The following is a 26,439-nucleotide window of genomic DNA, read 5'->3' as shown; positions in this document are numbered from 1 at the left end:
AGAAATGAAGTGGAAATTGCGAGAAATTAAATGAATGAGGCATTCTATAGCGGTTCAAACAGTGGGGCTATAGAGCATCAAGGAAGTGGCTTCCAAGTGTTTGCCTTGTGTATCAGGTATTAAGTACATCAGTTTTGTGTGTAAATCTGCACTGTACGGTAATGTATGATTTTTTTTTTCAAATCAAATGTTTAATAGTATTTTCATCCTTTTGGAGACGTGGTTCTCAGAGTATACCAGTAAACACCATTTCTACAATCTAATGAGAGATATGCATGGGCATGTTCTGCTTTTGACCTCAGTGTTAAAAAGGCAATGGCTGTGGGTTTGGAAATATAATTCTGGATTTTCTTTTATTTGTCAAAATAGTACAAAATTGTCCTTTTCCTTGATTGTCAAACTATATGGCATTGACAGCAATGTCATTCACACAGTCTTATTGGCAATTCATATCACCTACATCCTTTAGCAAATTTGTCATTAAAAAGAGTCATCGTTACCTATACAATTACATTTAAAAACAATTTTAAAATCAACACAAAAGGTCACTAAAATAATCAAGGTTTCTCAAGTAACTTTGACAATCTCAAATGCATAAATATTTTGTAACATGTAACTTTAACAAAAGCAAACTAGAAAATGCTGTTACAATGAGAGGGAATGGGTGGTAGGCACCAACTGTAATTAGCTGTCATACATTACATTGCAACACTATGCAAATTTCATACACACACACACACACAAACATCTACCTGCAATGGAGCAATCAATTTAAACATTAAAATTCAGAGAAGTTCTCTACACAGAATGGCTTTATAAATAACTACATTTCATATAAAAAAAGACGTTAAAACATGAACACATGAGACAATACTCTTGGACGGTCATTAAACTACCATACATGAGTTAACCAATCATTCATGAGCTGACCAATCATCGAGGTCCTCTGCAACCTAAACAATCATTCATGAGCTAAACAATCATCAAGGTCCTCTTCAACCTAACCAATCATTCATGAGCTGACCAATCATCAAGGTCCTCTTCAACCTAACAACTCTCAGACCAAAAAAAAAATAAGGCAAACAACAGAAATAACACAGTTGTTTATATCACTAATGAGCCTTACACTACTAGGGAGAGGCAGCACGAATGTCCAAGGCGAGAGACCTAGGCTTCACAACAGCACTCAAGCAGTGAAAAGCAGTGCTCTCCCCGAGCGGCACTGTAAGTACTTGGGAGCCTACAACACCTATATACACTTCCGTTACTCTACTAGGATGCTGGTGTTGGGCCTTCCGTAGTCTTGGGAGATGAAGAGATCATTAGGATTGTTGAACTTCCCCTTCGGTCCACCCATGGCCATGTTGGGCTTCCGATTCCGCAAGTTGTCCTGGTTTCTAGCATGGATTGCTCGGTCAGCTGGTTCCTCAAGCATGGTCTTGATGAGCTCCGGGTCTGATAGCCGTGTTAGGAGCTCATAGAACCGTGCATGACTCAGGTGCTGCTTCAGGCGGTAAAGCAAGTACACATCACCAATCTTGCAGCAAGTCACCACAGAGACGATTGTGTTGCTCACTGTGTCTTTGGCATTAAGAGGCTTGGCCACCTTCAGCATCATCAAACGGAAGTATGGAAGCCACATGAAGCCTAAAAATATCAAATATGCACACGTGATGGTGGTCAACATAATCAGCCACACCCAAACGCCCAAAAATACTTTTTCATATAGTTCCATCACTGTCAAATGGCAACCAAATTTCTCTGTTCTCTGGCCGACCAGTTTGTTCACCACACCGAGTTCACACTTGGCAAAAGGGGGGAAAGTTCTCGACATATAGTCTGAGAAATTTACTGGGTCACGGGTATATGGGTAGGCCATCCACCCATAGTGAAGAAAACGACCCTGAAAGAGAAAATCTAAAAACTGGAAACTAATAATATCAACAACTAATGCGACTACATTACAAATGACAAATTTGTAATAGAGTCCATTGTGGGTCTTAAGGTTATTAGCAATGTACCGTGCGGCTCGGTCCACCAACTCTTTTTCGATCTGATCGTACCGATGGGAGTTGACGGCGAGGTCTTCAATGAGTTTCTTTACCTTGGGGTTTTCAGAGTTCTTGGAGATTTTGCGTGGAATGTAATAAATGCCAGCTAGCACCAGGAGTGTCCAATGTATCCATCTGTAGAACAGGAGGAACCTACGTTCCGTGTTCCCTTCTTCGACATATGGGTAAGAGAGGCATATATTAATGTAGTCTAGGCGGACCTGGGTTTCAGCGTTGAAGTGTGACACGCAAGTGATCACATCACGGTGGTACCAAGAGTACCAAACAGAGGAGAACCCAGCCAGTAACAGCCAGAAGGTCCACTGATAGTGCATCTTGAGAACTAGTCCATCACATGGGGAGGTGCAAGGTGCACGCTTCTTCTTGAAGATATTGACCACATTGCCTACTAATTGACGGACAATGTCGGTGCCGCCGTGACCTATGATAGCCATCTTTCACCTCCTGAAAAATCAATTCATGGACATTAGGCACCTAATCTCTCCTACGTCATCACACCTGAAACAAAAGGAGGTTTGTTAATAGCTTTCACAGTGTACCAAATCAGTGCCCACAACCATGCCATTACACATTTGTCTAAAGCAGAGCCCATGCTTAAGAAGGCAGAAAATGAAAAGACAGTCACAGTTCACATTTTATTTAAGAAGACTAAAGCAGTTTTCGTCTCAGCATTTTGCAAGTCCTTCCCTCCCCGTATGTCTTGGACACGTCAATATTGGTCTGAGGTTTAAATGCAACAACTACAATTAAATGCCAAAGTGGGGACATAAATGCATAACCTGGCAACGTCTGCAGTTTCTTTGTTACATAAAGTATCCTTAAGTACAGAAAGCACTGCTAACTGTTCATTCACACGCAAAAACTCACAGCTTAACAATCTTCACTGTCATAAATTTTCATACATCAAGCACTCCACAGTCATCCATTATACTAAATAGAATGATTCATTATCACTATATTATCATCACATGGTTTAAAATGTCAGTAAGATTCCTCCAAAAACTTTTGCTAAAAGGCAACTAGCAGGTTCCACTGACCACTGTCCATTTGTACTATCCACTGATAAGTACAGAAAAACTGAAGTTACACTTCTGAATGACTTAGTCACTAGGCTCTACACTTCTTAATGACTTAGTCACTAGGCTCTTTTTTTTTCCCCTTAATTTATTCTACTAAGATGCTGGAGTTGGGTAGATATCCCCCTTCACCAGGTGTGTTAAAGAGGACATCCTGAAACTTGCCTGGAGCTTTGGGGTTGTTCTTCCGCTGGCGTAGATCTTGTGGCCCAGCGCCCTTGTTGTGTCCATGATGGTCGATGGATACATTGTCAAGCATTGTGCGCAGGAACTCAGGGTCAGAGAGGCGTGTTAAGAGCTCATAATAACGGGCATGGCTAAAATGCTGCTTGAGACGGTAAAGGAGGTAGACATCTCCAATTTTACAAGTGCTCACAATGTTGCAGATTGTGTTCCGTATGGTGTCCTTGGCACTGAGGGGCTTTGCAATCCTCAACATCACGAGTCTTGCCCAAGGCACCCACATGAGAGCTAGGAAGATGAGGTAACCAGCAGTCATGGTTGTCATGACGATAAGCCATGCCCAGAGTACCAAGAACATCTTCTCATAGAGTTCCATCACGGTTAGGTGACAGCCTAATCTCTCAATTCGCTTGTTCGTCAGCTGCACTTCGTTGTGTAGTTCGCAATTGGCGAAAGGTGGGAACATCTCAGAGATGTAGTCCGTGAAGTATCTTGGGTCACGATTAAAGGGATAGGCTTGGAAGCCATACCTCAGAAACCGCCCTTGGAAAACGAAGTCCAGGAACTGGAAGCTAAAAATGTCTACCAACAAAGCAACTAAATTACATGTAACATATTTGTAATATAGGCCATTGTGAGTCTTTAAGTTATATGCGATGTATTTTGCTGTTCTTTCGACAAGCTCTCGCTCTAGGCCATCGTATCGATGAGCATTGACAGCCAGGTCTTCGATCAGCTTCTTCACTTTGGAGTTTTCTGAAGTCTTCGAGATCTTGCGTGGAATGTAGTAGATGCCAGCCAGGAGCAGCAATGCCCAATGGATCCATCGGTAAAAGAGGAGATATCGCCTTTGGCTACCCTCGCCAGCCCCTTCTACGAAGGGGTATGACAGACAAATGTTGATGTAGTCTAAGCGTACCTGCGTCTCGGCATTAAAATGTGACGCACAGGTGATCACATCTCTGTGGTACCAAGAGTACCAGATGGCAGAGAAGCCTCCGAGGAGGACCCAGAAAGTCCACTGGTAGTGCATCTTCAGCACCATGCCATCACATGGTGCTGTGCAGGGCGAGGCCCGCTTATTGAAGATATTGACAACATTTCCGACAATCTGCCGGATGATGTCAAAGGATCTTCCGCTCTGGCCTGGCATTACCATTCCTCTCTCTCTGGAAAGGGAGAACTACATTACTGGTTCAATCGCATCTTCCTTCAACGGCTGTATTTCACAATATCTCATTTTTTTCAATCAAAAAAAAAAAAAAAAGGAAGCTATTTACCAATCAAAAGCAATTTCTGAAAACAATCAATCTCTACTGATATAAATCAAAATAAAAAAAAACTTTAAATGTGATCAAATTGCCAACAAAGTTTTAGTATGTCATTTCTTTTATGGAACCTTTAAACCTCAATCTTTACAGATGAAGGAAGAAATGAAATCTGACATGCAAGTGAGCTGAACTGAAAGATATATAAACCCAACACTACAGCATGCAAAACAAAAACTTTAACATTTACCTATTTAATTTACAAAATTCTGGTTTCTACTGAACCTCGTTAGATGGCTCTTAAAGCCAACTGCAAAATGAAAGTGCATATATTAGCATAAGAGTAAATATCTAACCTAAAAAGGCATCAGCTTTAGATTTATAAGAAGATTATTGTTCTATAACCTATTTGTGAGTTGGAGTGTCAGCTAGAGCAGGTCTCTCTTTCTTCTAAAGCTTCAAAAAAAAGGGGGCAGAGCAATGGGCATAACAAGAAATTCTGCCAAGAGCAAGAGACTTCCAAAAAAAATTTTTGAAACATCTAGCACTATGAAGTGGGCACTAATGTGGTAACTATTCAGCTCTGCTAACACTACTCCAGCAGTAGTAGCAATGATGATCTTCAAATGCACAACTGTCTTTGAGCCTGGGATGGCATCAGCTGAGCATATATATGTATATATATATTCTTCACCTGGCCATCGACGGCAGCAGAAATCCACATCTGGTTCAAGATGGAGGATTTCAGCTCCCAAGGACAATGGCTTCTGTGGTTTAAGGCTTAATTAAGGAGGAAAAAATAATGAAGTGCTCAGAGTAAGACCACAGAGAGCACCCAACCACCAGACATGGCAAAGTGCCTCTCACAGTCATGCCACATTCCCACTCTCACCCTCCTGTGCACTCTAACCTCTCACTCACCCGTGCACTCCAACCAGTCACACCACCCATGCACTCCAAACTCTCACTCTCCCATGCACTCAAACCTCTCTCCCACCCTTGCACTCCAAACTCTCAACCACCCTTGCACTCAAACCTCTCTCCCACCCTTGCACTCAACTCTCACCCTTACCCTCCCCTGTACTCTGTGACAATTTACCCCACCCCTCCACCTCCTGATTGTTTCAACAGTATAATGACGCACATGACAAGTACATCCTCTAGGAACCAGGATACTACATATTAACTATTTGCACTCCTTCAGGGAGCAGTGTCACCCACACCATACAAGTAATTATGACATGAAATTTGAATAATCAAATTTGTAAATTTCCTCAATTTCTATATCAATTTTGACAAGAGACTCTGGCTTTGGAATCTACATACATTGGTCCCCTAAAATTATGGAAAACATCATAATTATATGAGTCAATAAACCCTTCATGAAACTTATCAAAACACAAAACTGAGTTGTGAACTGATATGGGAAACTGATCATTACTCTTTAACTGCTGGTTACAATGAAATAACAAAAGATTACCTTACTGATGAACACTTTTTAATCATAATATCAATTTTCAAAACTGGACAACATATTCTAAAATTTGATAAGAATAGCTCTCCTGGTGTGGAATTTAAAATCATTTTTTTTTAACAAAAGTACAATACACTTTTTATTCTGAACAAGCAGAGATTTGTTTTCTGTATTTTGCTTCCAAGGACTGAAAAATTTTGCACCATTTGTATATAAGCTTGTCATTCCTTCTCCATTACATTATATAAAAATAAATTTCATAGCATGCGTAATAATGAAGAACCAAAAATTTTGTATTTGAGCTTCTACACACACACACACACACACACACACATATATATATAATCAGGGAACATTCATACAAGCCACTGGGCATGCTGGATGGAGACATTTCTCCATTCCAGATATAAAAATTACAATAAACATGACCCACTTCACAGACCATCCTCATCAAGTAATAGGTCTGTATATAACATTAATCAGTTCCTATTGGCAGAAATTATCACAGTTACCCAAAGAAATGGGATAATGATGTTTTGTGTGATGGTTTTTCAATACTGTGGGATAATGACTGTTTTGTGTGATGGCCTCTGGATATAGTCTGGTGCATGGGGTTGTCCCGACTCCACCACACAAGGGCCTTCTGCCAAAATCTCCTTCATTTCAAAAAAAAAAAAAAAAAAAAGCAGGATCTTACATTCCTCCCATACCCAACATTCATCCTCCTATTACTTCATCAAGTTGCTCAATAATCACACGTGTAAATTTTTCCTCAAGATGGTTCAAATTTAACCTTATATCTATAGGGCACAAAACAATTTTCATGACAAAGACTAAAAAAATCATCCAAAGTTACTCAAAAGCAGTGAATACATATGAAAATGGCATGACTTTTAATATAATGTCTAATTCAAAAAAAGGTTGCTTTTAACTTTGAACAAGTTTATCAAAGTTCTAAGTCATTAGAAAATGACTTAAAACAAGTTCATCTAAGTTCTAAATCATTAGAGAATGGCTTAATTGCCTCTGAATAGCCTTTGAACCACCTTCCTCCTCCATGCATGGTCTTGCCTCGGTCATCCAAGACTCGAACTCGACTTCGAACTCACCTTTGGGTCTGAGGCTGCTTGGGTTTGGTCGCTGCCGAGTCGAACGATGCCAGAAGCTGACGTAAGCTGAGGTCGACCTCACTCATGTGCTGTGCTGCAGTGGCGACCGTAACACATCAGTATAATGACCAGAGCTCCATTGGGGACATGCTTGTCACCGCCGCCACGCTCTTCTATCTCTATGTCTCTCTCTATCTATCTTTCTCGTCTCTCTCTCTCTTTCTCCCAAACTTCTCCTCACACTCACCTCTCGTTGCTGTCAGAATTGCCTCATCACGCCTGTAATAGGTAAATAATCAGTCAGATACACGGGCCAATTATGTAGATAATCAGTCAGATACACGGGCCAAATATGTAGATAATCAGTCAGATACACGGGCCAAATATGTAAATAATCATTCAGATACACGGGCCAAATATGTAAATAATCATTCAGATACACGGGCCAAATATGTAAATAATCTGTAAGGTACACGGGCCAAAAACATACAAGTAATGTAATCAGTAAAGGGGTACAACTGACTCTCCATTCTCGTACAGTTAATGCCTACTTAAATCCTACACGTATACAAGATGTAGTCATAACTGGAGCATTTGTCTACTGGCGGGAGAAGACAAGGGGAAGGGGAGTAGGGAGGTTTTTAAGACGTGGTTAAGAGACAGGTTCAAGCATTCTGTCTTTTGGAGGGAGTGGATGAGGAGGGAGAGAGAGGGAGGTTTAAGACATGGTTGAGAGACAGGTTCAAGCATTCTGTCTTTCGGAGGGAGTGGACAAGGAGGGGAGTAGGGAGGTTTTAAGACGTGGTTAAGAGACAGGTTCAAGCATTCTGTCTTTTGGAGGGCGTGGACGAGGAGAGAGAGAGAGAGGTTTTAAGACGTGGTTGAGAGACAGGTTCAAGCATTCTGTCTTTCGGAGGGAGTGGACGAGGAGGGAGAGAGAGAGAGGCTTCAAGACGTGGTTGAGAGACAGGTTCAAGCATTCTGTCTTTTGGAGGGAGTGGATGAGGAGGGAGAGAGAGAGAGGCTTCAAGACGTGGTTGAGAGACAGGTTCAAGCATTCTGTCTTTTGGAGGGAGTGGACAAGGAGGGGAGTAGGGAGGTTTTAAGACATGGTTGAGAGACAGGTTCAAGCATTCTGTCTTTTGGAGGGAGTGGATGAGGAGGGAGAGAGAGAGAGGCTTTAAGACGTGGTTGAGAGACAGGTTCAAACACTGTCTTTTGGAGGGCGTGGACGAGGAGGGAGAGAGGGAGGTTTAAGACATGGTTGAGAGACAGGTTCAAGCATTCTGTCTTTTGGAGGGAGTGGATGAGGAGGGAGAGAGAGAGAGGCTTCAAGACGTGGTTGAGAGACAGGTTCAAGCATTCTGTCTTTTGGAGGGCGTGGACGAGGAGGGAGAGAGGGAGGTTTAAGACATGGTTGAGAGACAGGTTCAAGCATTCTGTCTTTTGGAGGGAGTGGATGAGGAGGGAGAGAGAGAGAGGCTTCAAGACGTGGTTGAGAGACAGGTTCAAGCATTCTGTCTTTCGGAGGGAGTGGACGAGGAGGGAGAGAGAGAGAGGCTTCAAGACGTGGTTGAGAGACAGGTTCAAGCATTCTGTCTTCTGGAGGGAGTGGACAAGGAGGGGAGTAGGGAGGTTTTAAGACATGGTTGAGAGACAGGTTCAAGCATTCTGTCTTTTGGAGGGAGTGGACAAGGAGGGGAGTAGGGAGGCTTTAAGACGTGGTTGAGAGACAGGTTCAAGCATTCTGTCTTTTGGAGGGAGTGGACGAGGAGGGAGAGAGAGAGAGAGAGAGAGAGAGAGAGAGAGAGAGAGAGGCTTTAAGACGTGGTTGAGAGACAGGTTCAAGCATTCTGTCTTTTGGAGGGAGTGGACGAGGAGGGAGAGAGAGAGAGAGAGAGAGAGAGAGAGAGAGAGAGAGAGAGAGAGAGAGAGAGAGAGAGAGAGAGAGAGAGAGAGAGAGAGAGAGGCTTTAAGACGTGGTTGAGAGACAGGTTCAAGCATTCTGTCTTTTGGAGGGAGTGGACGAGGAGGGAGGGAGAGAGAGGGATGCTTCAAGACGTGGCTGGAGCCCGACCCAAGATTCCCTCCCACAAGACTTGGTATTTGCGGGTGCCATTTCAAGGTAATTCTTGTATTCTCCATCACCCGCGCTTGCAAGATGCTTTCCCTTATGCTTGCGTTAACTACAACTAGAATGAATTCAGTTACGAAGGAAACCTACGTCATTCTTATATCTCATAATGAAATAAATGTGGTAAATGTGGAGTATATCATCTCTATCAGGCAACTAGCATCCAACCTCTGCCCCCTGCCCCATACCACTCACTCACTCCTCACCACCCACCTACCAGCCCACAACACCAACCACTCGCTCACAACCCACCCACCAGCCCACAACACCTACCACTCGCTCACTCGCTCACAACCCACCCACCCAGCCCACAACACCTACCACTCGCTCACTCGCTCACCACCCACCTACCAGCCCACAACACCAACCACTCGCTCACAACCCACCCACCAGCCCACAACACCTACCACTCGCTCACTCGCTCACAACCCACCCACCAGCCTACAACACCTATCACTCGCTCACTCCTCACCACCCACCTACCAGCCCACAACACCTACCACTCGCTCACTCGCTCACAACCCACCCACCAGCCTACAACACCTATCACTCGCTCACTCCTCACCACCCACCCACCAGCCCACAACACCTACCACTCGCTCACTCGCTCACAACCCACCCACCAGCCTACAACACCTACCACTCACTCACTCCTCACCACCCACCTACCAGCCTACAACACCTACCACTCGCTCACTCCTCACAACCCACCCACCCAGCCCACAACACCTACCACTATCTCACTCGCTCACAACCCACCCACCCAGCCTACAACACCTACCACTCGCTCACAACCCACCCACCAGCCTACAACACCTACCACTCGCTCACAACCCACCCACCAGCCTACAACACCTACCACTCGCTCACAACCCACCCACCAGCCCACAACACCAATCACTCGCTCACAACCCACCTACCACCCATCCACCAGCATCACCAAAATACAACCCGTTTCAACATTTTTGTTTCCGTGGATATAAATAATCCTGGCTTACATACCCAGCAATCACACTACTACTACGATTACAATGTACAAAACTAGTCAATGTACCTAAAAGAGTACTACCCCTACGATCACATTGTACAAAACGAGTCAATATACCTAAAAAGTACTCTTCCAATGTACAGAACTGATCACCATCCCTAAAAAGGTACTACCACTACGATTACAATGTACAAAACTAGTCAATATACCTTAAAAAAGTACCTTTGCTATGATTTCAACGTACAAAACTAGTCGCTATACCTTAAAAGTACATCCTAAAAGGTGAACTAGTATTAAACTAATCGCTATACCTTAAAAGTACATCTTAAAAGGTGAACTAGTTCGTTCAAACTGGTAAGGAGTTGCTCTATTCATTACATAATATAAAATGAGGATTACCGGATAGATAAGAGTACAGAAAATGACTTAAAGTGGAGCAAGGGTGCCAGACGTAGCCCACCTTAAATTTAGGGGCTTAAAAGGGTTTAATCGAATTGAGGGCATATGTTCATCCCACTGGCTTAAAGTGAGGCTTCAAAAATATCTATATACATATTCAGGTGACTCAAATTGGACGAGCGAGTTCACAGAACTTGATTTCAATCAAAATACTTTCACATCCATCTTTGGCTTGGCTTGTGCCATGCTCCCATTGGCCCATTCCTTGTAGTACAAGAACTACGGATTGGGCACGGTGGTTGAGAGTACAAAATGTACATAGTACGAAATAACGGAACTTAAAATGACTAGTTCGTTTTCTCTTTTTTCTTCCTTCATCTTCAACCAAATCACCGGCAGATATTTCATAATTGGACCATATGTTTGCCAAAGGGTGGTTTACCATATTGGAAAACGCGACATGGAAAAAGCCGGTGTGTTTTGGTTTTAAGAGCCTAGGACACCTCCCCCCCCCCACCACCACCCCTCTCTTCAGCCGGCTTCAGTGAACAAACTGTTCATTTCGGTCAGGTGAACTGTTCATTTTCTCTCGGCTGAAGAGGCTCCCGTAGACTCAGGACCAGAATATATGTTGTATTCCTTGTATCTCACCTGATGATGTGATTATTACACGAAAGTGCACTTGGGAACTTGTGTTTCATATCCCCGCGAACTCCTAGGAATATATATATATATATATATATATATATATATATATATATATATATATATATATATATATATAAATATATATACAGATTACGATGTCATTTCGGATTTCTAATCACGTATTTCACAAGCCACCATGACGAGCAACCAGTCGCGTGCATTATCAATTCTACTCACAGCTAACAACCCATTATAACTTGTACAGTTTCTGGCCACAACCCATGTGGGGGTAATCACCTCGCCAACTATTGGCCACCCTAATTAATGGCCAACATCGAAAAGATACGAGTTTCTTAACAGGTGGTTTTTGACTATAAAATACAACCGGATTATATAAATAATTTTCTTTAATAATGAATGCCCCTCATTATGCAAAACACCTATATATATATATATATATATATATATATATATATATATATATATATATATATATATATATATATATATATATATAATATTCTCAGTACAGATTAACACACTTCTTGCTCTATTAAGTATATATATATATATATATATATATATAAACTTTATCATATACATAACTCATATCCCTTGAAACTACTCAATCAACTATCAAGTATCCATAATCGTTACCACGTTACCATTATCGTTACTATATTCGTTACGTTACTCATATCCCTTGACGTTACCAGGAATACTGGTAATTGCCCACAGATCTTAAGGTATTCAGTTACTCGTATGAACATCCAGTTCTTCCTCCACTTTAGCTGATCACAAAGAAATTCTGGGCCATTGTGTTTGTTTACATTAGAATAATGTAGACCATTAAAAGACACCCCCCTCCCCACAAATCACTAATTAACTGATCACCATTCGACAATAGTCTGCAATTCGGTCGTTAATACGAACTACACACACACACACACACACACACACCAGCACAAAACAACGTAATTCGGGGGCATTAAACCATAAAAAAAGAAGTATATTCTATAAGCTCATTAGCGATTTGCGGGATGTTTCCAACCGCACAATGAACCAAAAAACTGCTCACTTTACCAGGGTTAAATCACATAGCAATAACACTATAGATAGATAGCAATAACACTATAGATAGATCGATCTTTTTTTTTTAAAGCCATATAGTCTCTTTCTTTTTTCTTTCATTACCAAAACACTTTTGGGTATTCTCAGCTCCACCATAGCTACTAATACCACCGCTTTCACCCCCCCCTACACACACACACCTCACGAAGCCGAGTCGAAAGAGATCCAGGAGGGGGTCTTAGGCATGTATTGGGGTCCTTGCGACAGCTCCCCTTCGCATTATCCTTCACTCCGTGTTACTCTCGCAAGTTCGGCGTTGCACTTGGCCTGGACGCAGAACAACGGACGTCTAAGACCACTCGTGAACTGCGTGCCGTTTCGGCGCCGGGCCTTACTAAAGCCACTCACTGTGGAGCGAGCGCACAAACTCGCTGGATTTCTTTGTCTCCGGACGCGCATCCCCCGTTTTCTGTGGCTTCAGGCTCAACCACACATACAGTGGGGCCACCGTTCACTTCCCACACCACCACCACTACCACCCCCCCACACACACACACGAAATAGTTGAGCGTCTGCCACTTACACGCTTTTAAGAGAAAGACTGCGAGACACACTTCAAATTTTATGGTTTTTCCAATGCACTAAGACACCAGGTCACTTGCTCCATACGATTTCAACGCCTCACTAGCAATGATCTTGAGTTTTATATATATATATATATTATATATATATATATATATATATGTGTGTGTGTGTTGAGAGATGGGGTTGTTTTGTGAGGCAGACTCGCTTACCTGTAACTTGCACCGTCTGTTCTCCCTCGTATGACCGTGGGCGGGCAACACACCACCAGACTCTGTCTGCCTGTAAAGGATATGATGCCAGGCAGCATTTAAAATTTTGGGGGTCTCTAGCCACTGCTGTTCGACAAGCTCTCTCTTTCTCTCTCTGTCTTTCCCCTTCCCTTTACCTTTTCTTTTAAAGCTAAAGACACTTGACACAGGTGTTTTTTTTTAAGCTAATGCCCCCTTTTCTTTAAAGACATTGGTCGTTTTTTAAGCACAGGCGTTTAAATACGTGAAGGCAAAAATGCCGACTTGCGCATTCATTGACTCACCTACAACTGTCCGAAGCAGCTAACTCCATTGTGATTGGCTGTTGAGGCCAGTGGGAGTGGTTTCTGGGCCGGCCGGAGGGGAAGCGGGTAGGAGAGGAGGGGTTGTTGGGGGGTTGAGGAGGGGGGAGGTGGATTAGGGGGTTCATTTGAGGGAGGGAGGGAGGGAAGGGAAGGGAGGTGAGTGGGGGTAGCCACAGCGGTTGCTAAGTCGCCATTCTCTTACACACAGTTCATCTCTTTTTTCAAAGGTATTTACGTGTCTTTTAACCAAATCACAGCGAACGAACCCCCATCCCCTACATCCCACATTTCCACAAGCCATACTACTTGCTCCCGTTAAGGGATTAGGGCATAGGAGGAGAGGCAGGAAAAAGGGTGGGGGGAAAAATAAGAGGAGAAATGGAGGCATTGGAGGATCAGTTCAGACGGTGCGGTGAGGTCCCGCGTTCCTTTACTTTGTCGACGTCCTCGCGCCTTTGTGAGGCAAAGGAAGATCTCGTATTCACCTCCCTCGACAAACGGAAGGGAGGAATTTATAGCCCAAAGACTCTGTCTATCTGTCTGTCTGTCGTTCCAAGACGTGGCGAAGACAGAGAGGAGGAGGAATGAGTCAATTTTGAAAGCTTGGATCAGCAAGGTTTTTGACGTCTTGGGTTCCCGTAACCAGTGAATGACGCGGGGTGGTACCCACACTCTCTGTCTGTCTGTCTGTCTATCTCTTGTTCCAGGACGTGGCGGAGACAGAGAGAGAGAGAGAGAGAGAGAGAGAGAGAGAGAGAGAGAGAGAGAGAGAGAGAGAGAGAGAGAGAGAGAGAGAGAGAGAGAGAGAGAGAGAGAGGAGGAGGAATGAGTCAATTTTGAAAGCTTGGATCAGCAAGACAGACAGACCCCTGAGGTTTTTGAACGTCTTGGGTTCCCGTAACCAGTGAGTGACGCGGGGTGGTACACCCACACTCTCTGTCTGTCTGTCTGTCTCTTGTTCCATGGCGGAGACAGAGAGACAGACAGACAGACAGACAGAGAGAAGAAGGAGGAATGAGTCAATTTTGAAAGCTAGGATCAGAAAGACAGACAGACCCCTGAGGTTTTTGAACGTCCTATGTTCCCGTAACCAGTGAGTGACGCGGGGTGGTACACACTCACACACCATTTTCTAATCACACACACACACACACACACCATTTTCTAATCTCACTGGCTTTAAAATGTTGCTCTTGAGGGTTTCTACGCAATACGTTCAGCATTCTGAGGAGTGATTTACATAAATGGACACTTAACCTATTATAACCGTTAGGCGTATTTAACTTCTTTTTTTAACGTGCCAGAATATGCTAATTAATTAGTGTTGGGTGTATTCGTACACACTTGGGGGGTTGTACTATGATGAACTGTTAGAGTGCTTGTTAGAGTGTGTGTGTGTATGTGTGTGTGTGTGTGTGTGTGTTGGTCAATCGTGGCTTAGCAAGAAGGTTGAAATGTGGTCGTGGAAGGCCTATTTATTTGGACCACCCTCCAACATCCAGCCATTACGAAAACATGACATGGTAAATCATTAAACTCCTGTATGAACACACACACACACACACACACAACACACACAACACACACACACACACACACACACACACACACATACACACACTTGGGGCACTGGTAGACACAGGGGAAGGACCCCTGTACCATACCATCTGTTGATGTTATATATAAAGTCCTCTATAAATTCAAAACATCTCCTCTACATACGCACATACACGTCGTGTGGAGGGGAGGGGAGTGTGTGAGAGTGAGTCTAGGGTCAATGTGTTTGCCCTACCACTGCCTCGTGTACAATAATCTATTTCTATCTATCGTAGTGCATTCCATACCTAAACACGTCTCCATTGATCCTCTCACAACCCATACGTTAATGTGTTTACTTGTCACTCCCTCATGTACCACAAACAATCTATTTTTATCTATCGTACTACATTCCTGCCTATTAGGGGGCAACACAAGGTTTTTATGTCATTCATTACGATATGCATCATCTCATTCATAAATATCTTAGTAACAAGAATACTTCCTTTCCATATATATATATATATACATATATATATATATATATATATATATATATATATATATATATATATATATATATATATATATATATATATATATTCCTATGAGTCCACGGGGAAAATGAAACACGAAAAGTTCCCAAGTGCACTTTCGTGTAATAATCACATCATCAGGGGAGACACAAGAGAGAAATATAACAGTCAGTTGATATACATCGAAGAGACGAAGCTAGGACGCCATTTGGTATATATATATATATATATATATATATATATATATATATATATATATATATATATATATATATATATATATAAGGTTCCATCTACTGGAATTACTCCTATCTCTTTTTTTTTCTGTCATCTCACTCTAATTACCTCTAACAGCCTCGTTAGGAGGTAGTGGTGTGTTGATGAATGCCACCACACCACACCCCACCTTGTCACGTCGTAATGAGGGAACTAGCATGGGTCATTACGAAACATACAAGTCCCCATAACAATTGTCTATAGGACAAAAATGGCTAGTAAAAATACCATTTCATATCTTTAATGGGAATTATTATATGCCCTTGGCACTGAATAGGGTCGTTAAAAACCCACAACCTTAAAGCTATAAAAACACATCCAAACCTTCGTTCAAAACTGCCCAAAAGACCTTACCTTCCACTACTGTACGAGGCAGTTTGATATACAAATCTACTACGAATACATTTCAGAACCAATGAGCATCCATTATTTCTTGACCCATCCGGTAGCGCCATTCTAAGAACTTTTCTCATGTCACCCGGAACATTATTCCTGTTATTAAGAACATTATTCACATCCCCCAGAACATGATTCATTCAACTGTCGTAATTCTTCTTCCCTTGTTATCTTGGGCGTCGCTAAGCTGCGGCGAAGTCCACCAACAGTGTCGATGTGGTGACACTCCATCCGTCGGAGGGGTAGGGATGGAGACACCGTGTTTTTAATATGTGAGTGAGTGAGTGTGGTCAAGCGAGGGGGAAGAGGAGGAGGTAGGGAAGGGCCCCTAGCCTCTCCCAGCGTCAGTGGCAGCCACGCCACGCCTCACTGGCTCCTCTGGCTTCGACGGAAGTCCTCCTCCTCCTCCTCCTTCACCTCCTCCTTCACCATCTCTTTCCCTGAATGTCTCTCGTCCAAATTGCCCTAATGTCTCTCCTATATACACTATCTCTCTCTCTCTACTCATCTGTGAGCCTTCCTAGTGGCCATGGCTGACCCTCTGAGCGATGCAGGAGCCCCCCTATAAACAGAACCCCCTGGGGCACTAACAGAACCCCCACTGGGGCACAGAACCCCCTGGGGTACGAAGCAAACAAGCAAGCATATTTGACCAGCCCCCCTTTTGCCAAATCTAATGCCTCGTCTTTTTAATTTTTTCCTTGTACTTGTTTCTTCCTAAACCATCATCTCTCTCTCTCTACCCATTATCTCTCTCTCTCTACCCATTATCTCTCTCTACCTATTCCTGACCTATGACCCATGGCGCGGCGCCCCCCCCCCCCCTTCACCATCAACCTAAACCCGCCCCTATTCGAATCCCTGACCTTTTAAGATGAGTTTCTTTGAAAGAATCCAACACCATCTGGGCTTTGTACCAACTCCCTCACGTGTACCCCCTCTGTAATCCCCCCCTCACGTGTATCCCTTCCTCTGTGATGCCACAAGCAATCCTCCCTCCCTCCTTCCCTCTTTCCCTCCCTCTTTCCCTCCCTCACCTTTTAAACCCCACAGACTCGAACCCCTCGAACCCACCACCCCCCAACCCTCACTGCTTGCACAGCGCCCCCTCTCTCTAACCCCCAGAGAGTTTTCCCTTCCTCTCTCTCTAACCCCCAGAGAGTTTTCCCTTCCTCTCTCTAACCCCCAGAGAGTTTTCCCTTCCTCTCTCTAACCCCCAGAGAGTTTTCCCTTCCTCTCTCTAACCCCCAGAGAGTTTTCCCTTCCTCACTCTAACCCCCAGAGAGTTTTCCCTTCCTCTCTCTAACCCCCAGAGAGTTTTCCTTGCCCTCCAACAGAATCATTTCTTCCCCCAGCAACAGCGACACCCCAGACACCCCACGCACCTCTGGTTTTCCTTAGGGTAGATCTCCACACACCTACCTCACCCCCCTTACCCATCTACAATATCTACGTGTCTACCAGTCTACCGTTCATAAGTTACGTGGATACACACCTACCTCACCCCCTTTACCCATCTACATTATCTACGTGTCTACCAGTCTACCGTTCATAAGTTGCGTGGATACACACCTACCTCACCCCCTTTACCCATCTACATTATCTACGTATCTACCAGTCTACCGTTCACAAGTTACGTGGATACACATCTACCTCACCCCCTTTACCCATCTACATTATCTACGTATCTACCAGTCTACCGTTCATAAGTTACGTGGATACACAGACCCCATCCGCACAGACCACCCCACCTCTCATGGTCTTCTCAAGGGAGTGGGGACTGTTACCATTGCATGGGAAACGTGTCGGGGCCACTGGAGGCTGTGGCAACCACTGGCATTCCCAGTTCTCCATTGCCTCCACACACACACACACACACACACACACACACACACACACACACACACACACACACGAGCTATACCCCAATGATCGCTTCCCCCTGCGACGAGGGGGGGGAGGGGAAGAACGAGCTATATTGAAGAGGGGGAACAACGAGCTATAGTAAGGAGGGGGAAACAACGAGCTATACTGAGGAGGGGGAAACAACGAGCTATATTGAGGAGGGGGGAACAACGAGCTATACTGAGGAGGGGGAACAACGAGCTATATTGAGGAGGGGGAACAACGAGCTATAATGTGGAGGGGGAAACAACGAGCGATATTGAGGAGGGGGAACAACGAGCTATAATGTGGAGGGGGAAACAACGAGCGATACTGAGGAGGGGGAAACAACATATTGAAGAGGGGGGGAACAACGAGCTATAATGTGGAGGGGGAAACAACGAGCTATATTGAGGAGGGGGGAACAACGAGCTATATTGAGGAGGGGAAACAACGAGCTATATTGAGGAGGGGGAACAACGAGCTATATTGAGGAGGGGGGAACAACGAGCTATATTGAGGAGGGGGAAATAATATGACGGCTTGGGGAATTCAGGTGAAATGACCTCCTCCCCCCCTATCAAAATGAACCTGGTCTTGAAATTTATTAGAAGCAGTCAGTGAGTGAGAGGGGCTGTGAGAGTGACAGGTGTGTGGGTGTGAGAGTGACGGGTACGTGGCTGTGAGAGTGACAGGTGTGTGGCTGTGAGAGTGACGGGTACGTGGCTGTGAGAGTGATGGGTGGGTGGCTGTGAGAGTGACAGGTGTGTGGGTGTGAGAGTGATGGGTGGTCTGGCTGTGAGAGTGATGGATGGTCTGGCTGTGAGAGTGACGGGGAAGTGGCTGTGAGAGTGATGGATGGTCTGGCTGTGAGAGTGATGGATGGTCTGGCTGTGAGAGTGACGGGGAAGTGGCTGTGAGAGTGATGGGAAGGTGCAGACCCACCCATACCAAGTGAACTCACTGTGAGAACACGCTTACAGAACGCAAGAGAACGCTGATGAACGCAAGAGAACGCTGAAGTTGAACAAAGAACTGTTCAACGAAGAACATTGCAAGATCTGTTATGAAGAGATGGGAATGCAGGTGGAGAGATAAGAGAGGAGACAACATCAGTGGGAGATAAGCCAGTGGAGAGATAGAGAGATAATACTTATCAGTGGGAGATAAGCTGATCCTTGGTACTACTTAAAAGCTTAATAGCTGACCCTTGGGGCTACTTACAAGCTTAATAGCTGGCCCTCGGCGCTACTTACAAGCTTAATAGCTGACCCTTGGTGCTATTTACAAGCTTAATAGCTGACCCTTGGTGCTATTTACAAGCTTAATAGCTGACCCTTGGTGCTACTTACAAGCTTAATAGCTGACCCTTGGTGCTATTTACAAGCTTAATAGCTGGCCCTCGGCGCTACTTACAAGCTTAATAGCTGACCCTTGATGCTATTTACAAGCTTAATAGCTGGCCCTTGGTACTACTTACAGGGCTAAATGCGTCACGATAGGCGAGGCCAACACATGACCAAGTCATAAGAGAGAGAGAGAGAGAGAGAGAGAGAGAGAGAGAGAGAGAGAGAGAGAGAGAGAGAGAGAGAGAGGTGGATTCGTATCTCGTGCAGCGAAGCGAACCTATCCGTCGATTCGAATCTTTCTCTTCGAACGAGTTGACCAGACAACTCTGTAATGCTTCGCCTCCGGGGCCTTTGAGCAACCCACAGCGTCGGCTGAATATTCCACTCCATTGCCCCTCGTCCACCCTTCGAATATAACCATTAGTTTCGAAGGGCGATTCGAAACTCTTATTAGTGGGTCGATTCTTCGAAATGACCCAGTGTTTGTTCGTATTCCTTCAAACGTCTCTTAATACTTGAGATGTGAACCCCGAAGGTTCGGGTTCAGTGTTTCGAACTTTGTCTCGGATCTCTGTTCGACCGTGACGAGACAGTGAGACTTGTACAGACTTTCTAATCTGGATTTTAAGCCACACACACACACACACACACACACACACAAGGGGTTCGTTAACTATCTACGTTAAACGAGCAGTGGCTACACACTCTGTGGGGGAAAGGGGTCCGTTAACCATCTACGTTAAACGAGCAGTGGCATAGATTTATCTATCAAAAAAACTAGTTTGTTTTTCTTGTGGACCTGTTTAGTTTCACTGGTAATTTGGTGGAGGTTCATATCTTCTGAGGTTCGAGACGGGTTCGGTCATATGTATTGCCTATCCAAGTCTCAGACCATCTGTGGGGGGTTCGTGACACTGTGAGGAAGATGGTACGACCCCTCCACCCCACCTACCTACCTACCTCACACCCCCCCAATCTTGTGTGCATGCTGGAACGACCCTTGAACACGACGCCTTTAATGGCCTGGTCAAAGGCCCTTGAGCCTTTGATGGTCTGGTCAAAGGCCCCTTGAACCTCTAATGGTTTGGTCAAAGGTTAATGAGCCTTTAATGGTCTGGTTAAAGGCTTTTGAGCCTTTAATGGTCTGGTGTCCGATATTTTCTTATCTTTTATCTCTATAAACTGAGACATTTTCTTATCTTTTATCTCTCTGTAAACTGAGACATTTTCTTATCTTTTATCTCTCTATAAACTGAGACATTTTCTTATCTTTTATCTCTCTATAAACTGAGACATTTTCTTATCTTTTATCTCTCTATAAACTGAGACATTTTCTTATCTTTTATCTCTCTATAAACTGAGACATTTTCTTATCTTTTATCTCTATAAACTGAGACATTTTCTTATCTTTTATCTCTCTATAAACTGAGACATTTTCTTATCTTTTATCTCTCTATAAACTGAGACATTTTCTTATCTTTTATCTCTCTATAAACTGAGACATTTTCTTATCTTTTATCTCTCTTTAAACTGAGACATTTTCCAAATTGTACAGGAAATCAATCAAGGATTTTTTTCCCTCGATAAATTTGCAAGAAAAATGCTACGAAATCGAACGAAACTTTGCACAGGCCAATTTTTTTGCAGCTAAATATTTTGTTTTGAAAGACACATAAGAACTTATTCTATCAAAACTGTACGATTAAATATTGCTTTAAAAATCAAATAAGATCTTATTCTATTAAAACCATACAATCAAATATTGTTTTAAATATCAAATAAGATCTTAATCTATTAAAACTATACAATCAAAACCCTCATATTCATCAAGTGTAGAGTATATTCTCTCAAAAGTAGATAACATACGTTGTAAGAGTATGTTAGGATGATATGCTTAAATGGAATAGAGCCAATGGAATGGACGGTTCAACAGTATTTCTATTCCATGTTCTTAACTCTCAATCCAGCACTTAATTTCTGCTTAAACGCTAGGAAACTATTACCCTGTCCTGTTCCTTCCCGCCATCGCCCAGAGGGGAGGAGACAAGAGAGCCTCGGCTCATGTAATCTGAACCCTTTTGTGCCCATATGGGAGAGAACTCGATTCCCCTCCTTTTATAACCTCTTATAAAAATATCTGATCTAATTCCCTTTGACAAATACCCAATGGTGTCTCGTTCAGCTAAATGAAGCAAGGTGACACACAGGTATCTATAAAGTGTATGAAATATGAGGTATTAACATTGATTTTACCCCCAGTCCTCCCCCTCCTCAACACTTTACTAGGGGGGAGGATTTATTAAGTTCATATTTCGATTCGGCCCCTTCAATATCACCAGCAAGGGAAATTAGCCCAGTGGGTCAGGTGGAATAAGGGTCATTCTTCCTCGGCTCTTGGGTAGCCCAGGTGTTTATTGGGATGTAGACAAAAGGTGGGACAAGGGATAGATTCCAGTGCTGATGTGTCACATCTCGTCCAACATTTCGCTATACAATTATTCCCCCTCGCCTTCACCCAGCCGTCACAGATATAACGCATATGAAGCATGTGTTACAACCGTATTTTCGTGGGTTCTCGGCGTAACTCAAGAACGTAAGGAGGGTCCTGTTCGTTATAGGAGGTTCCGGAGATGTGGCAACGGTGAGAGGGTAAGGAGGAGGCTGGAGGGAGGCAGAGGAATGGCGAGGTGGAGGGAGGAGGTTGACCAAAGGAAATAGCATGGGTAAATAATATGTTACCTTTACCTATATTACACTTCAGAGAACCAGTCCCTCTCCAATGATCATAATGGAGTAACGTCTAATCTATCTCTATAAAATATAGAGAACTATTAACTCTATATCCGGTACGAGAAAAAGTACAGAATTTCAATTCTCCGTGGAAGAAGGTAAAAAGTCCTGGAAATCTGGACTGGTCGCCTTTAATTACTGTGTGAGAGAGAGAGAGAGAGAGAGAGAGAGAGAGAGAGAGAGAGAGAGAGAGAGAGAGAGAGAGAGAGGTCGGCCGAGGTGCGAGGTTAACGGGGGGGGGGGGGTTAGCAGTGCCCAATGGAACTGCCCACACTCACCATCAAAACAAACCTTTTTCCCTTGTGAAAAATAACCATTCACTACATATTCTCACTATCCCGGCGGTGCTAGATGCATATAAAAATCATAATAAAACCCACTGAAATCCACTGCAATGGAATCTTTTAGATTTGAAGGGGGGAAAGAAGAAGAAGAAGTAGTTGAAGGGGGTGGTCGTCTGCCCAACACAGAGAGAGTGTTGGAACATGGCAACAGCTGCCACACTTCGCCTCCCGTCTCCCTGGCGTACTATATTAACTCTCGTCTCTCATTTAATCGACAAACATCGCAACGGGATCTTACAATCTGTGATAGACTATAAAATCTATCAAGCCACAATAATAGAGGGAAATATCAGTACTAAATACTGCGCGGGAGGCAGTGGCTGCCCTAGTTTCCCAGTGGTTGGTCTTCTAAAAAAAAATATATATATGATTAACAACTTAATTCCTGTAGTTCCATGGAACAAGGTGGTTTTCGACCAGGTCCATCGAAGGAGCAACTTACGATCGAATGGGTTGTCACTATGTTCCTTACAGCGAAAGACCAGAAATATATCATTCCCTATAGCAAGAAATCCCATGTTAGGACAGAGGCAAGTATGTGTGTGTGTGTGTGTGTCCCCTAACCCCCCAACGGGTCGGTGATGGGGGAAGGGGGATGGGCATGGTTTGGGGGAGGGGTGGTGGATGCGGGTAGTAGGTGCGACCAGGCCCTCTCGTTCAAATGACTGCCATTTGGTCTTAGTTTATTATTTATCCCTTCTCCAGATCTCCCTGTGGAGGTGTGTTTCTAACTAGGTTCCTGCTCCTGAAGAAGGGATGGTCGAAGATTGTATGATAAGGTAGGGCGCCCTTGATACAACCCATGTAGATCTGTAGACCCCCAACACACACACTATGGCTGAAAAGCAATTTATACTTAAGTGTTTCTAACTAACTACCCTTTTTTAAAGGTTCCTGCTCCTGAAGGAGGGATGGTCGAAGACTGTACGATAAGGTAGGGCGCCCTTGACACGACCCATGGAGTAACGCTGGAGTAACGTAGCTAACTACGTCCACGGGCGCAATGGCTCTCGCCCACGTCCATAGAACGCCCTCTCGCTGGGGGAGAAGAATACTGTTCCTAAAGCCCATGGCTCTGTGTTTTCCCTCCCTCGAGAGATGTAGACGAAGAAGGGGCTGAAAGAGGAGGGGGAAGTGTTGGACAGGGCTGAGAGGTGTAGACGAAGGAGGGGCCGAAGGAGGAGGATTGGACAGGGCTGAGAGGTGTAGACGGAGGGGGAAGTGTTGGCCAGGGCTGAGAGGTGTAGACGAAGGAAGGGCTGAAGGAGGAGGATTGGACAGGGCTGAGAGATGTAGACGAAGGAGAGGCTGAAGGAGGAGGAGGAGGATTGGACAGGGCTGAGAGGTGAGACGAAGGAGAGGCTGAAGAAGGAGGAGGAGGAGGAGTGGACAGGGCTGAGAGGTGCAGACGAAGGAGGGGCTGAAGAAGGAGGGGGAAAGTGTTGGACAGAGCTGAGAGGTGTAGACGAAGGAGGGGCTGAAGAAGGAGGGGGAAGTGTTGAACTGGGCTAAGAGATGTAGACGAAGGAGAGGCTGAAGGAGGAGGAGGAGAGGATTGGACAGGGCTGTGTGGCGAGCTGGTACGGCCGTGGGGGTTTGGGGGTGGAAGGACGGTGTGGTTCCATCAATGAGGTTGGCCCGGGGCTTGGCCGGGCCCCACTGTATACACCTCCGCTTCCCCGGCCCAAACCCCAGCCACCACCATCTTGTCCAACGCCAAGATGGGACCCCCATTTCTATCCCTTTCGTGGCCCTTAGATCAAATATAGGGACACCAGAGGCCTCCCTTTAGAAGCCGAGTTGAGTTCATACACCTCTCTTGGTGATTACGTCGAACGAGGTGATTTAGCAGTTAAATGTAACATAACTGAACACAAGGAGTGTGTGGTAGGGCGCTGGTCCTGGGGGTGAGTGTGTGTGTGTGTGTGTCTGTGTTTTTACGCCACCATTCCTATAGCCCAGCCATTATCATCACTACTATCTCACTCTAACCCATCTTTAATATCAAATCTTTATATTTCAGGCGCTGAAATGAACATCAATATGATATGGAAGTAGAATAAGTGTAATTTTACTGAAAGGGTGGGTGGTGGTTGTGGTGTCGACGTGGCAACGTCTAGCTGGCCGGCCCGGCCGCGGCGTACATGTGGCACCGCCGCATTAAGTGTTGGGAGGGAGGGGTAGAGTATGGCGGTGCTGCCTCCAGGCGAGCTTCCACTCTTTTTTTAAATCTTGTATTCCTCTGTAGAACAGACCCCGGTCCACGGTTCGAACCGCCGATTTTTCATGCCATGGCTCAGGTGGAGGTGGAGACCTATGCCACGATGGCGTTCTTCGTGGCGTTAAGATGTGAGAAGAGGGAGAGTAAATGGGTGTGAGTAAGTTAGGTGACCGCCAAGCCAGCCAGCTCATAGGATGCCTGCTTGTTGGAGGGACAGACCACCAGCTCAGGACTCTCTCCCTCCCTCCCTCCCTCACTCTCCCTCCCTCCTTCACTCTCTCTCCCCCTCCATCATCACTTCTCCAACACTGCAGGGAAGACACCATCACTAGCTTCTCTCCACCACTCGTCTTTATTCACCAAAAGGCGAGTTCAAAGACCATTTGAGTCTCCAACAAAGTCATTTCGAACAGGCCATCCCGCCTATCTCCAACACTAACACCACCATGACGAGTGCTTCTCCAACACGGTTGGTCTGGGGGTGACAACGTCTCCAACATTGACCAGCCACCACCTGTTCCCCCACCACGAGTTACGTGCCTGTTACCACCACTTTGCCAACACTACGGAGCTGCCACCACCATCACAAGTCCCCCAACACCACACACCTGCCACCACCCGCCTGCCAACACTGGTAACCTGCCACCACAAGTCCCCAACACCACAGACCTGCCAACACTAGAAAACCTGCCACCACAAGTCCTCAACACCACAGACCTGCCACCACCCGCCTGCCAACACTAGAAAACCTGCCACCACAAGTCCCCAACACCACAAGTCCCCAACGCAACAGCCAACACCAGAGACCTGCCACCAACACCACAGCCAACACCAGAGACCTGCCACCAACACCAAAGCCAACACCAGAGACCTGCCACCACCCGCTACCAACACAATTACCAACACCATGCCGAAGCATGACAACAACAGTTAGGTGAATCTGTCTCCACCACAAACATCAAGGTGTCGTATCCTGTTTCACCACAGAACACGGATCGCTGCCACCACGGCCACACGCCACCCTTCAGTCCACCTGTTCCACATACACCACGTCCACCTACACTATCCTGCACCATACACCACATCCACCTAAACTATCCTGCACCATACACACATCCACCTACACTATACATACCCCCTACACTATCCGGCACCACACATCCACCTACACTATACACACCCCCTACGCTATCCTGCACCATACACACCCCCTACGCTATCCTGCACCATACACATCCCCCCCTACACTATCCTGCACCATACACATCCCCTACATTATCCTGCACCATACACATCCCCTACACTATCCAGCACCATACACCACATCCCCTAGAAGGCGACTAAAAGGGGAGGGAGCTGCGCGGGGGGCTGGAAATCCTCCCCTCTCAGTTTTTAATGTTCCAAAAGAAGGAACAGAGAAGGGGGCCAAGTGAGGATATGCCCTCTAAGGCTCAGCCCTCTGTTCTTAGCGCTACCTCGCTGACGCGGGGAATGGCATCTTGTGTCTGCTTAGATCAGGTCAATTGACCACACGTTGGCCAAAGGTC

The 26,439-nt window shown here is 44.9% G+C and overlaps 1 protein-coding gene across 8 annotated transcripts in view; it reads right to left on the bottom strand.

The window, feature by feature from the left end:
• Positions 1–339: 339 nt before the first annotated feature.
• The window catches only part of LOC139747943 (innexin inx2-like), a 45,049-nt gene continuing 18,949 nt past the window's right edge, over positions 340–26,439 (bottom strand). The window contains exons 1-5 of one of the 8 annotated variants that reach the window (XM_071660443.1): positions 13,217–13,450; positions 7,183–7,461; positions 4,850–4,909; positions 3,314–4,500; positions 2,353–2,516 (exon numbers count right to left, since the gene is read on the bottom strand). In XM_071660443.1, the coding sequence (XP_071516544.1) occupies positions 2,494–2,516; positions 3,314–4,490 (1,200 nt within the window). In that variant the 5' untranslated portion in view covers positions 4,491–4,500; positions 4,850–4,909; positions 7,183–7,461; positions 13,217–13,450 and the 3' untranslated portion in view covers positions 2,353–2,493. Of the gene's footprint in view, positions 2,517–2,693; positions 4,515–4,849; positions 4,910–7,182; positions 7,462–12,622; positions 12,972–13,005; positions 13,144–13,216; positions 13,455–26,439 lie in introns of those variants that run through there. The other 7 variants (XM_071660439.1, XM_071660435.1, XM_071660437.1 and 4 more) reach the window with 7 other exon arrangements.

This window comes from Panulirus ornatus, chromosome 71 (assembly GCF_036320965.1).
Source record: "Panulirus ornatus isolate Po-2019 chromosome 71, ASM3632096v1, whole genome shotgun sequence".
NCBI lineage: Eukaryota > Metazoa > Arthropoda > Malacostraca > Decapoda > Palinuridae > Panulirus > Panulirus ornatus.
This window is presented reverse-complemented; position numbering and strand designations above follow the sequence as displayed.